This window comes from Microtus oregoni, unplaced genomic scaffold, assembly GCF_018167655.1.
Source record: "Microtus oregoni isolate MIOR12 unplaced genomic scaffold, Mior012 000142F_ref0000161, whole genome shotgun sequence".
In the NCBI taxonomy this organism is placed as follows: domain Eukaryota; kingdom Metazoa; phylum Chordata; class Mammalia; order Rodentia; family Cricetidae; genus Microtus; species Microtus oregoni.
The window spans coordinates 1292463-1304950 of NW_024544792.1; the positions used below are offsets into that span (position 1 = coordinate 1292463).

The 12488-nt window shown below is 39.1% G+C and overlaps 1 protein-coding gene across 1 annotated transcript; it reads left to right on the forward strand.

Annotated features, from left to right (window-relative positions):
* The first annotated feature begins 987 nt into the window (after nt 1-987).
* LOC121444799 (transcription initiation factor TFIID subunit 9B-like) lies at nt 988-9802 on the forward strand. Its single transcript, XM_041646711.1, is given in 9 exon segments — nt 988-1041; nt 2606-2636; nt 2639-2724; nt 3325-3406; nt 3756-3892; nt 3971-4105; nt 5143-5218; nt 6927-7037; nt 8050-9802. Coding segments are annotated over 9 exon segments (876 nt in total). The 3' UTR covers nt 8214-9802.
* Nucleotides 9803-12488: the final 2686 nt, after the last annotated feature.

The following is a 12488-nucleotide window of genomic DNA, read 5'->3' on the forward strand; positions in this document are numbered from 1 at the left end:
GGATGTTTTTTACTTAAAAATGGCCCCAAGGCACAAGATTAGTAATTCTGGAAATTTGGATGTAACAAAGATAAACAAAACTGAAAGTTTATCATAATCATACATATAGGGAGGAAAAAACTGTGTGTGTGTGTGTGTGTGTGTGTGTTTCAGGAGATCTGACAGTTTTTCTGACCTCTTTGGACTCCTGCATACATGTGGTGCATATATATGCACTCAGGCATACATGCATACACAGAAAAAGAAAATAAATATTTTTAAAATATTATTGTACTACAGGAACAAAAGGAACATTTCATTTTATTTTGAATATAGGTGATAGTTGTTTGTTGCTTTGTTTACATTTCCCTTTTAAAACTTACATACATCTATTAGGAAGATACGATAGTATGACTCACAGAATCCAAAAAATTTATTTGCCGACAAAAGACAAAAATGAAAAATAGTCCTATATTTTTGGACATAGCCTGTTTATTACCTTGTTCAATTATTTAGTCTTACTGCTTTGTTACCAGTTGTACAACAGAAGACTAAATTAAAGAATTAAAATGAGCATTGATTTTTCAACTAATAACACTGTGTATAATTACTTTTTATATATTGTCTTAGGAATTTCATACCACATAGAGTTGTGCTCCAGGTTGTCTTTTTAAAGGCTAAACAGTCTAATAAAATATAATAAAGGGAAAAGATGATAGAGACAAGGGACTGCTTGTATATTGCATAGACAAGTTTTTAAATCAAAACTGGAAGTCAAACAAGTGCCTTTTCTTTTTTAAGTGCTATATACTATGTACAAACTACTCATTTATTAGTTTCTACTTATTTGGAAGGGGTAATCATTGTTAGTTTTGAACACTGGACAACTGCTTTAAGCATGGGGGAAAGACGCTACGGACTGAAGGTTCCCACAAGGAATAATGCGTGACTAACAGGGGCTGGAAGGGGTGCGCCACTAGTGTGCGTGGCTAGCCGTCAAAGTTCAAAATGGCTGCCAAGAAGTCGGACGATTCTGACAAGATGGTTGAGGTATGCGATGAGGTAAACAGCTCTACCCAAACTGGAAGGTTTTCTAAGCCCCTAACGTTTAATGTGTGGGTGATACTATTGGAGAATTTTAAGTAAAACAGTATTTGTTGTAACTAAGAGATCCCTTCAGTTGCGAGGAAGTGATGGGACCTTATTAGGCAGGTCTAGTTCAGTCTTAGTAAGCGGTTGGTTGTGAAGATGTTACCATCACAGCACTAGAACTAAATACCGAGGCACAAGGAGATGTGATGTAATTTTGTGAGGTCACCGTGATAGGACTTGTTCTTAATTAATGGACTAAGGGAAAGAGACATTACTGCCTGGCCGTTTCTAATCTAGGGGTCACGGCAACCATTTTGAAGGCAGAAGATAGTAGAACAGTTGATGCATGTAGAGACAGGATTCTCCCACACCTTTTAAGACAGAGACTGTTAACTGATGTTTTTTTCTTTTAATGGGGGGGGGGGGGGTCGGGAGAGTAGATGCCAGGGCATGACCGCCATGGTGCTCAAGCCCAGGGGCATTTCGTAGAGGAGGACAGGTCTACAAACTTGTCTCGTGCTCTCTCTTTGCTAGTCCCTATGCCTAACATATTCTGAAAATAAAAATGGAACTGGGCAATCTGGGAAGCAAGAAAGGGCCCAGTTTGGACCTTAGTGGGATGAACTGTTCAGACCGTGAGAAGGATAGATGGAAGAAGGTGCTTATGCAGTCTTGACCAAAGCCCTACACGTAAAGAATAGTGCCTATTTCAGTGGTTCACAACCTTCCTAAGGCTACGACCCTTCAATACAATTCCTCATGTTGGGGTAATTATTAAACTTATTAAATTTTAATTGTATATTGTATAATTATTCATATATACATATAATAGATTTAAACATTAAATGTAATATATAAAATGTTGAGATTATTAAATTTTAAATTATTAAGTAGAATTATTAATTAAATCTCCACAGTTATTCATTGCTACTTCAGAATAACTGTAATTTTGCTACAGATATGAATCATAATGTAAATATCTAATGTGAAGGATATCTAATATGCGACAGCCCACTCCGCCACCCACCGCAAGGGGTCTCGAACTACAGATTGAGAACCTTTTGGTCTCTTGGGTAGGGTTGTCAGATTTAGGAAAAAAAGAATTCAGAATGGCTAGTTAAATTTGAATGTCAGCTAAGCAGCACATAATTGTGTAGTATCAATATGGCCCTTGTAAATGTGGTAATAACGCTTACAAAACTGTATTCATTGTTAATGTGATTCTCAAATGTAAGGGGAGGAGTTAGCCAGGGCCCTGTTCACACTGAGACAGGTGGAGGAAGGGCCTCTGCGGGAATTCCAGGAAATTCAAAGGACAGGCGGTCATTAAGGGGAGTGAGGATGGGGGAGCAGAGCTGGGGACGCCTGCAGCACAGCCGCCCAGCGTTACTAGGGCAACTTCTCTGCATCTCCTTCTCGGCGCCAGCGGCCAACAGGGCTCCGGGTAGCCGCGCCCACGCAGGTGGGGGCATGCGGCTGGGAGCCCGCCCAGGCCGGCGAGCCGCAAGCTAGGCCCGCCTTTCCTTCCCCACAGGGGTGGAGCCCGAGCGAGGAGGAATCAGCCTGCGAGCTCTCGCCCTGGTGGAACACTCGCAGGAGAAAATGGAGCCCAGCAAGATGGCGCCTCCCAAGAACGCTCCTAGAGATGCCCTGGTAAGCGCAGGGCACCGAGGCTGGGGCGCACTTAGAGGCGCCCCGTGTGGCAAGCCTGACTGAGTGCCTGGCGGGGAGGCAGGGGGTTCGCGTGCCACGTGCAGCTGGGCGACATAGCTGGAAAAGGGCAATAAGGATCCCCTGTGCCTGGGGCGCCATCCGCACTGCGGGAACCCCTCCAGAGGGGCGCGGGCTGCTTTGGGGCTTTTGTCTCCTTAGCACCGGGCCGCCCCCCAACCCACCCCTGCCCAAGTCTGCAGCCTCATCGGTTCGCCCAGTCTGTGAGTCTTGACTGCGACATGGGTTCTGATGCTAGCTTTTCCTCACTGTCAGATCTGAAAATGACAGCCAGCTGGACCCACCCCTACCTGCCTAGAAAGCCAGTTCAGGCCTTTCTTGTGTCTTTGCTCCCACCCTTGCTAAAATAAAAGTTATCACCAAAAGCATATGACGGATTTTGTGTGATCGCTGACACTCACTGGAGGAGGCACAAGGCTGAGTTTGGGACTTTGTAAAAAACAGGAATATGCCTCCAGTCCAGCTTTGATTTCTTTTATCTACATTGTGCATCTGGCTTTTTGTTTTTATTTGAATCCACAGGTGATGGCACAGATCCTGAAGGATATGGGGATCACTGAATATGAGCCAAGGGTCATAAATCAAATGTTGGAATTTGCTTTCCGTAAGTTAAAATTTTTTGATCTTGTTAATTAGAAAAGATGATTAATTGTAACACTTTAAAGCATATTCTGTTACCAGTCTAGAAATGAGTAAAGCTCTAAGAAGGAGCCCAAGTTAAGGGACAACAGTATTTACATATAGCATGCATGTTTAACTAAAGTACCATGCAAATAGGACAATTATTAAAACCAAGACAGAAAGGTTCCAGAAATTAGTGGAACCTTTTAAAAGGAGCCATAAATATATAAATAGTATTTATATATGTGTATATTTATTATATGTATATATAGTATTTACATATACATATATGTAAGTATGTCTTCATGTAATAAGTTATTTTGCTCTTAAAGGATATGTGACTACAATTCTGGATGATGCAAAAATTTACTCAAGTCATGCTAAGAAACCTACTGTTGATGCAGATGATGTGAGACTGGCAATCCAGTGCCGGGCTGACCAGTCCTTTACCTCTCCTCCCCCACGAGATGTGAGAAAACATTTATTTGCAGTTATTTTTACTTGCACTTTAAAAATTATATTTCTAAAGAGGATTTTTCTCTTTTAGTTTTTACTAGATATTGCAAGGCAGAAAAATCAAACGCCTTTGCCACTGATTAAGCCATATGCAGGACCTAGACTGCCACCTGATAGATACTGCCTAACAGCTCCAAACTATAGGCTGAAGTCCTTAATTAAAAAGGTAAGAATTTCTGGCTCATGCCTTAATCCTAGCAGTAGGGACGCTGAGGCAGGAAGATCAGGAGTTCAAGGCCATCCTTAGAGCTTCAGGGCCGTCCTGAGCTACATCAATCTCTTATCTCAAAAAAAGGGAAGTTTTTTTTTGTGTGTGTGTGGGGGGGGGGGTGTTTAGATTGGTTTGGCTTTTTGGTTTGGTTTGGTTTGGTTTGGTTTGGTTTGGTTTGGTTTGGTTTTTCGAGACAGGGTTTCTCTGTAGCTTTGGAGCCTGTCCTGGAACTCACTCTGTAGACCAGGCTGGCCTTGAACTCACAGACCTGTCTCTTCCTCCTGAGTGCTGGAATTAAAAGAGTGAGCCACCACTACCCAGCTTAGTTTATAATTTTTAAAAGGTGGAAATAATAGCTAAACTAATAAAAAGCAAAGTTCTTATAGATAGCACAGTAAAGGTTAAAGTAATTCTTAGATTTTTTTTTTTAATTTTCATCTAACCCAGTGGGAATTTTTCTCATCATACAACTGAACCTGAACTCATGGAGTCAGTGGCAAAGCTAGGGCTGATTCCCACATCTAGTAGCTTCTTTGGTGTGTGAGATCCAATAATGAAGTAAATGATATGCCATCAGTAATTAGACCTTTTTCAGACATATCACCTAAGGTTGTCTCAGCACTGAAAAAGGACACCCCATATTAGGCTACCTTTGTTTTCTGGAATTCTGCTGTAAGACAGTTTTAATTTAGGCACAGTTAAAACACTGACTAGTTAAAATCCAATATTATAATACAAGGAACTTAGTATTTGTCTCCATTCATGCAGAATTAGATAGGGTCACAATTATATATGTATGCAAAAACTCCAAATATTGTATTTACAACAGAAGAGTTCAATCTTCAGTAGCATGACAAAAAGAAAAACACAATAAAAAGACATTTTTTTCATTTGATCATTCACTAATAGCTCAAATCAGCAGTTATAATTTCGCTTTTCATCAAATTTAGGTGTCAAATGTTAACATTAAAACTTGTGTTTAAATCCCCCAGGGACCTAACCAAGGAAGACTAGTGCCTAGATTAAGTGTCGGTGGTGTTAGTAGCAGACCTGCTACTCCTAATGTAGGTAAGTTAAAGAGGGAAATAGCCTTTCCGGACAGTAAGAACAATGTCTCAGCATGTGCCTTTGAACAATAACCAAGTCAAAATGGGAGTCAGAAACTCCAATGTGTTGCTATTAATAATTTTAATCATCAACAACAACAAAAAAACCCACAAAGACTGATCCCAAACGAGATTGGCAAAGTTCTTGTTGGTATAAACTGTGATTCCAGAAACACTTTGTATCTCCACCTTCTGTGCTTCAAGTCACCAAATACACCCATGCCAGCAACCTACTTACTGAGAATGTAACGAAATGTTCTATAAACTGGCTACACGTTCAAGGAAGATTAAGATCTAAAGAAAGCTCAAGGATGTTAAAAATAGGTTTTAATACTTACCTTTTAAAACCAGTACAAGAACCAGCCTGGGTGACATAAAGGAGATCATGCTAATTATATGTCAGCAAGAGCCCTCAAGCTGTGGCCTATAATGTATGATAGCTCTCCATCATACTACATACATTTCTGACACACGATGTTCCAAGCCTATCTTATATTCGCCAAGCTTTAGAATCAACCACTTCTCCAACTAAACCTTAATTCATTTAGTGAATGGTATTTAGGAACTCTTATATGTAATAATTTAAAAAAAAAAGTAACACAAGTTTTCTGATTTTTTCATATTTTTTGATTTTTTTTCATGTTTTGCAAAAAGAAAATCCTTTTTCCCTTGTATTAATTTCATGGTTCTTGCTGCTTTTAACTTGAGTCTTACCAGTGTCATTATGTCTAGTATAAAATTAATTTTTTTAAAACTGAGTCTTAATCTGTAACCCAGGATAGCCTTTTTTTAAAAAAAAATTTATTTATTTAGTATCTATACAACATTCTGCCTCCATGTATGCCCGCACGCCAGAGGAAGGCGCCAGATCTTATCTCATTACAGATGGTTGTGAGCCACCATGTGGTTGCTGGGAATTGAATGCTGACCAGCTGTGATTTGACCTTTGAGGTGTGAACCATCTCTCTATATTCTCAGGATATGAATTTGCACATCAGCATTTTAAAGCTGTTATTAATGAGGTATATATCTCTAATAACCTACATAAAACCTCCAGTGAACAAAATGTTACGTATAAAATCTGTGTAACTTTTCAGTCATATACTACTTACCTGTATTCAAATTAAGTGAATATCAAATTTTTGCTTTGTTTTTGTGAAAATTACCTCACTATACTGCCCAGGCTTATGTCGAACTCCTAAGCTCAAGTGTTCTGCCTGTCTCTGCTTCCTGACTAGCTGGCTATAGGTGTGTGCCACTGCCCAAGAAACAGCAGGGTGTAATGAGCAGGTACATGTGGCAGGCAAGTAAGCCAACTTCACTTACCAGTTGCTTTTTTACATTTCAAGTCATTTGTTAAGACATTCTTTAGAGTGTAACACCTAGAAATCTTAATCTATAATCTATTAAAGATGTAATCATTAAAATTAAGGAAACTTTTCTTTTTTAGCACATACTTCCTAAGGAAAAGGGGAAGAAACCCGAGAGGGATTACAGAGGAAGAATAGCCATTGTAAATCTTTTTAATTACTCTGCCTTCATTTATAATATCTTTGCACCTCCCATGAGCCCTCTAGACTTTGAAGGTGTATTTCTGTATGCTTTGGAGTAGAGAATATAAGTATATAAGAAGTCATCTAACTGCTATGATCTGTTCATTGTAACTACAGCACCCCCAAAAGCAGGATCTGTCCCAAATAAAGGTCCAACTCCAGTGTCAGTGACAAGCCAAAGATTTGCAGTGCAGATTCCACCTTCTCAGTCTGCACCTGCCAAACCAGGTAACATGATATGGGTGTGGGGACAGAATTCATGAATAACTTTCAATTATACAACAGTTTGTTTTACTGCAGGAAGACTGGCTTTAGTATCACAACAGGTTGACAGGTAGAACTGCAAATCAGGGATCTTTGAATAAGATCTCTACTGTTAAAGTTATACATAACATTTCAGGAGGAGGGTGGTATATTGAGTTGTTCTCCTCAAATTCTAAAATACTACAAACTAAAAGAAATTGGGGTTCACAGATCTAAGGTGTCTTCAGGGGAAAGCACTTCAAGTAAAAACCCAAGGAAATGACACCATTTAGTGAGGAGTGTGAATGATCCTGCTGTAAATTAGAATGGAGGTGTGCCTCACTCATTCTCTAGGTGGCAGCTATGAGGGAAAGGTTAATAGACTGCTAGCATAACAGTTTGCTTATGTGTATGTTCAAATTGCATCTTTTGAAACATTATCGCCATACAAGAAACAACTTAAATAAAAGTTGGGCTAGCAAGATGGCCCTGTAGGTAAGGGCACTTGTCACCAAGTCTGATGACCTGGGTTCAATCCCTTAAGACCCACATTGTGTAAAGAGAGAACCACCCCTAAAAGTTGTCCACTGATCTTCCCATGTCATGTGGTGCACACACCTAAACATAAGTAACTAAATGCAATTCTTTTGAAAACTGCCCTATGAAAGAAGCATGTCTCCTGGCCTCACACATGAATCCAGTACACTAAATACCAATTACAATTAAAAATAAAACAAATTTTGTTAACTTTGCAATAATTTTAGGGAGAATTATCTATACATAGATCAAAGTATACTTATGCCTGATAAAATCACTATTAGCAAATTTTTAGGATAAAAATGTTTAAAGATTGAATCCCACTCTTAGTAATTTCCGGTATCTCTATGATGTAGTTGTATGCTGTGCTAATGAACTTGTATAAAAATTACATTCTAGTTTGCTGTCTATTTTTGTATCATGGGTAACTGACATCGATGGGGTTTTCTTCTATTTATAGCTCCTGCAACGACTACAGTCCAAAATGTTCTGATTAATCCTTCAATGATTGGGTCCAAAAATATTCTCATTACTACCAACATGGTTTCCTCACAGAACACAGCCAGTGACTCCAACCCGCTGAAGAGGAGGCACGATGACGACGATGACAATGACACTATGTAAGGAATGAAGTCTGTTCTACAGATAGTAAAGCCCACATGGTGGACTGAACAGCCTAGGTCTTAAGTTTTATCTTAGAAACGTAGTAGCAGTATTTTTCACATTAGCTACACATGATAAGTTTCATTGAGTTCAAATGTTTTCAGTATGCTTTAGATATACAAGTCCTTGTTTCTAGACAGCTTTAGTCTCACTATGGCAATTCTATTTTTAGAAGCAGTTCTGTGCCACGGCTGATAGCAGCACTTCGATTCCAGTTCCTGGTCTCATTTACATTTAAGCATGACTACATTGTCACCTTTGTGACCAAATCTCTCAATCTAGTAACCTTTTTTGAAACAGTGGATTTAGAAGGGTCCTAAATCTATTTTGAATGTATTTGGGTTTGGTCTTTTCTAGTCCCCACCTCAGCTACCTATCTAGATGCCATTTCGTTTCTGTTCCCACCTCTCATCGCCTTACGTCACTTGCCATTGCACTTAAATTTAAGACTGTAACTGGAATTTGTAAAGCACCTGGCATTTTTTAGTTCACTTGAACCTGGGTGTCTGCATTTGCTTTTTCACTCCATAACAGCGCAGGGAGGTCTCGGCCCTTACCTGCCATGCCTGCTAGGCTTTACTCTCTGACATCAGTTACATTCAGTTGCATTCCAAGTTGACAGCCTCATCATCTTTCATGCTTAAATAATTTTTTTAACAGACATAATGTAAAAGCCGCCTTAGTAATTTACACTGGACCTAGATAAAAACCACTGAAATCTAGTGCTTTTGTTGTTTCCTTATTCTTCCACCTGCATATATGCTTTGATCACTACTGATTGAACCGGTCTACTTGGTTTCATTAAGATCATCTTGCTGCTGAGAACGTCACACGTAAGATAAGATCAAGCCTGAAAGTAGAGTCTAATGATTCTCCTTCCCCATAAGGCCAACAGGGAAAAAAGATTAGTGTCACCTGACTCCATTTACACATGACCTACAGAAATTTCCCAACCATGTGTTTCTAACACTTTCTATTTTGTTTTTATACATACCTACAAGACACACTGGGGAAGACTGCAAAGCTTTTTTTGAGTATAAAAAAGCATTGTTTGATTTGGTGGCATTTAAGTTCTATTTAGCCAATACTGGAAAAATGTAAGCAGAAGTTCCCAAAACCTCCACATTATTAAATTTTATAGCCATGGGTCATCAAACTTACTAAGTATTGGCACAGGATGGTGTTTGACACAAGAATAGTATAGTAACTCGTCCCGGTTTGTATGTTTAGGAATGTTACGGAAGGTTGATCTGATCAGTATCACAAGAGAAATGTGCATTCTACAGCACTCACGTCACTACTTGAATGTTCTCAGGGAGGCAGAATATTGGGCGGCCTGGCTTCTAGTACTAGTTTCATTACCAACAACGTGACCTTACTTTACCTCTGAGCCTTGTTCACTAGTAATGGGAAATACCACCTACCCTGCCTACCTCACAGGGATGTTGTGAGGGTTTAGCTGGTGTGTGTGAGAGAAAGTTCTCAAGATTGTAAAATCTATAAGTAATTATTAATGTATTTGTTGCAAGATTAATAAAAATTTAACTTTACCAGTGACCTTTTATTTTTGACTGACGGGATTCGAGGAGGTAAATAAGGCAACAGTAGAGCAATTCAGATTATCAGGTGACAGCTTGCTTTTGCTGGGAATTGGTATATGATTCATAGTAAAAAAAAAAAAAAGCAACGAAAATCAAATATGGGTTTAAAATCTTACAAACTGAAGATGCTCTGTATGATGGGAATGTGTATAGAGATCCCTGTACTGAACTGATGAGTGCTTCTGGGGAGGCAGTAGACAGGTTGGCAAAAACTTGACTATACCCAAAAAAACCCCGAAAATTTGAGTTCCTCATTTATAGTATGGGGATTCTGTGGGCATATTAGGGGGTTGAATGTGATTTTACTATTTAAAATCTATGCCTTTCAAGATTTATCAAGGTACACTATTCTAATTTACATGTACAGGAACAGTTCGATCTGGGTATCTTATTTGCTCAGGTTTTAAATTCCTTCAGGGCAAAAATCCTATCTTCTACTCCCTCCACTGTGTCCTAAGTACATAGTTGTACTGAAATATTTGGTTATTTGCCAAGCTACCTTTTCTGTTAAACTTATTTTTTCTACTTAGTCTCTGTATTAAACATCTAACTAGGGGGCTGGAGAGATGGCTCAGGAGTTAAGAGGCACTGGGCTGCTTTTCTAGGACTCTGGTTGGATTCCCAAGACCTACGTGGCAGCTCACAACCATCAATCCAACAATCTCCAACAATCTCTTCTGGCCTCCACAGACACTGCACACAGGTGGACAGATGTACATGTATGCAAAAGACCCATACACATAATAATAAAAAACTGAAGAAATTTTGTAAATAGAAAATCCTAGAAATATAATCTCATTGAATACTTAAAAGATACAATAAAAAACTGATAGATGATGCTGTCAATTAGTACTAAATGCATGGATATCTATTTACAGGGTGTTTTTTTGTCTTTTTGTTGTTTTTTTTCTGTATTTTTGGAGCCTGTCCTGGAACTAGCTCTTACAGACCAGGCTGGCCTCGAACTCCACACCTGCCTCTGCATCCCAGGTTCTGGGATTAAAGGCGTGTGCCACCATCACCCGGCCTATTTACAGTTCTTTCAGCATCTCTGAGCACTTGAACTAAGTATTGAAAGATTGTGGGTGAGGGGAGACAAGGGTGATAAGCACTCAGGTAAACCTCTAGCCCAACAGTAACATTCACTTACAACATCTGAGCTTCATCTGCAAAATTCCCGCTGCTCAAACCAAGGTCTATCAGATACTGTACCGAAAAACGGTACAATGTACAATTAACTACAAATATGGAGAAGCATATAAACTAGAATGCAAAAGAATTAAGAATAACTGGAGTTTTCACAATTTCTGCTTAAGCAACTGCCAAAATAGATTTGACAGTGACAATGAAACAATGCCTTCAACTCTGATAAACTGATACTCAGATTCTTAACTATGTCTACATAACCAAGGGTAATTAGATAAACACGAGTATCTGTATTAAACAAACTTTGTAAATTTTTTGATATTTAAGAGATGATCTAATGTTAGGAACTTCAAATAATAGATGACTTAAAGCAGGAGAGATTACTCACAGATTTTAGGGAAATACATTTTATAGAAAAGAATGAGCATCAGCAGATTTTGGTATCTGAGATACAGTTCCCCATAGATACAAAGGGTTTATAAAAGCATGGCCAAATTAGTAATCAGGTTTAAGAGCTGAACAGCTAATTTCAAACCAAGTCTCAGAACTTCCTCCTTGGCAGTCTTTCTCAGGAAATTACTAAATCCAGATTTGCATAAAAAGTAAATCAGCCAGGCATGGTGATGCATTCCTGCCATTAGTACTACTGGGGTGGAGGGGGCAAAGGCAGAGATCACTGGAAGTTGAAGGGCAGCCTGAGTTAGCTAACAAATTCCAGGTCAGTGAGGGCTGTCAAAAAGAAACACAATTAACTATCCAAAAAGAAACTTAAACTGAGAAATAGAAGGGGAAACACGGTTTCAAAGGTAAAAAGAACCCCTAGAGGGATACAGGAAAGCCCTGAGCAATATGGCTACAATAAACCTAGGGTAGCCAGGAAAACTGGAACAGAGGCACCAAGGATTCCAGATTTCAAAACTTAAAAAAGCTATCTGATGTGTTTCCATATACTTCATGTTCATACTTTTAGTGTATGTTGGAATGAAGTAGTGGAAAAAAATGAGAAAATTATTTTTGTTTTGAGATAGGGTCTCACTTTGTATCCTTGGTTGATGTGGAACTCCCTATGTGCTAGGATCAAAGACTTGTGTATCATGCCCAGCAAGGAAAAAAAAAAACATGGCTGAAGAGATAGCTCCGCACTTCAGAGCACTGGTTACTCTCTTCCAGGGGTCCTGTGTTCAATTCCCAGCATTTACATGGTGGCTCATGACCACTCATGAGAGCTGATGCCCTCTTTAGGCCTGCAGGGATACACGTAGGCATAACATTACATACATGATATATTATTTTAAAAATGGCAAAAATATAGCATAGTACATACATATATAACACTTATAATCATAGTGTAAACCTTCAAGCTAGAGATAGGATCGAGACTGGCCTCTAACTCACTACATACCCAAGGATGATCTTGAACTGTCCTTCTGTCTTCACTACCCATGTGAAGGAATTATAAGCAAACACCATGCTCAGACCCTTCATAATG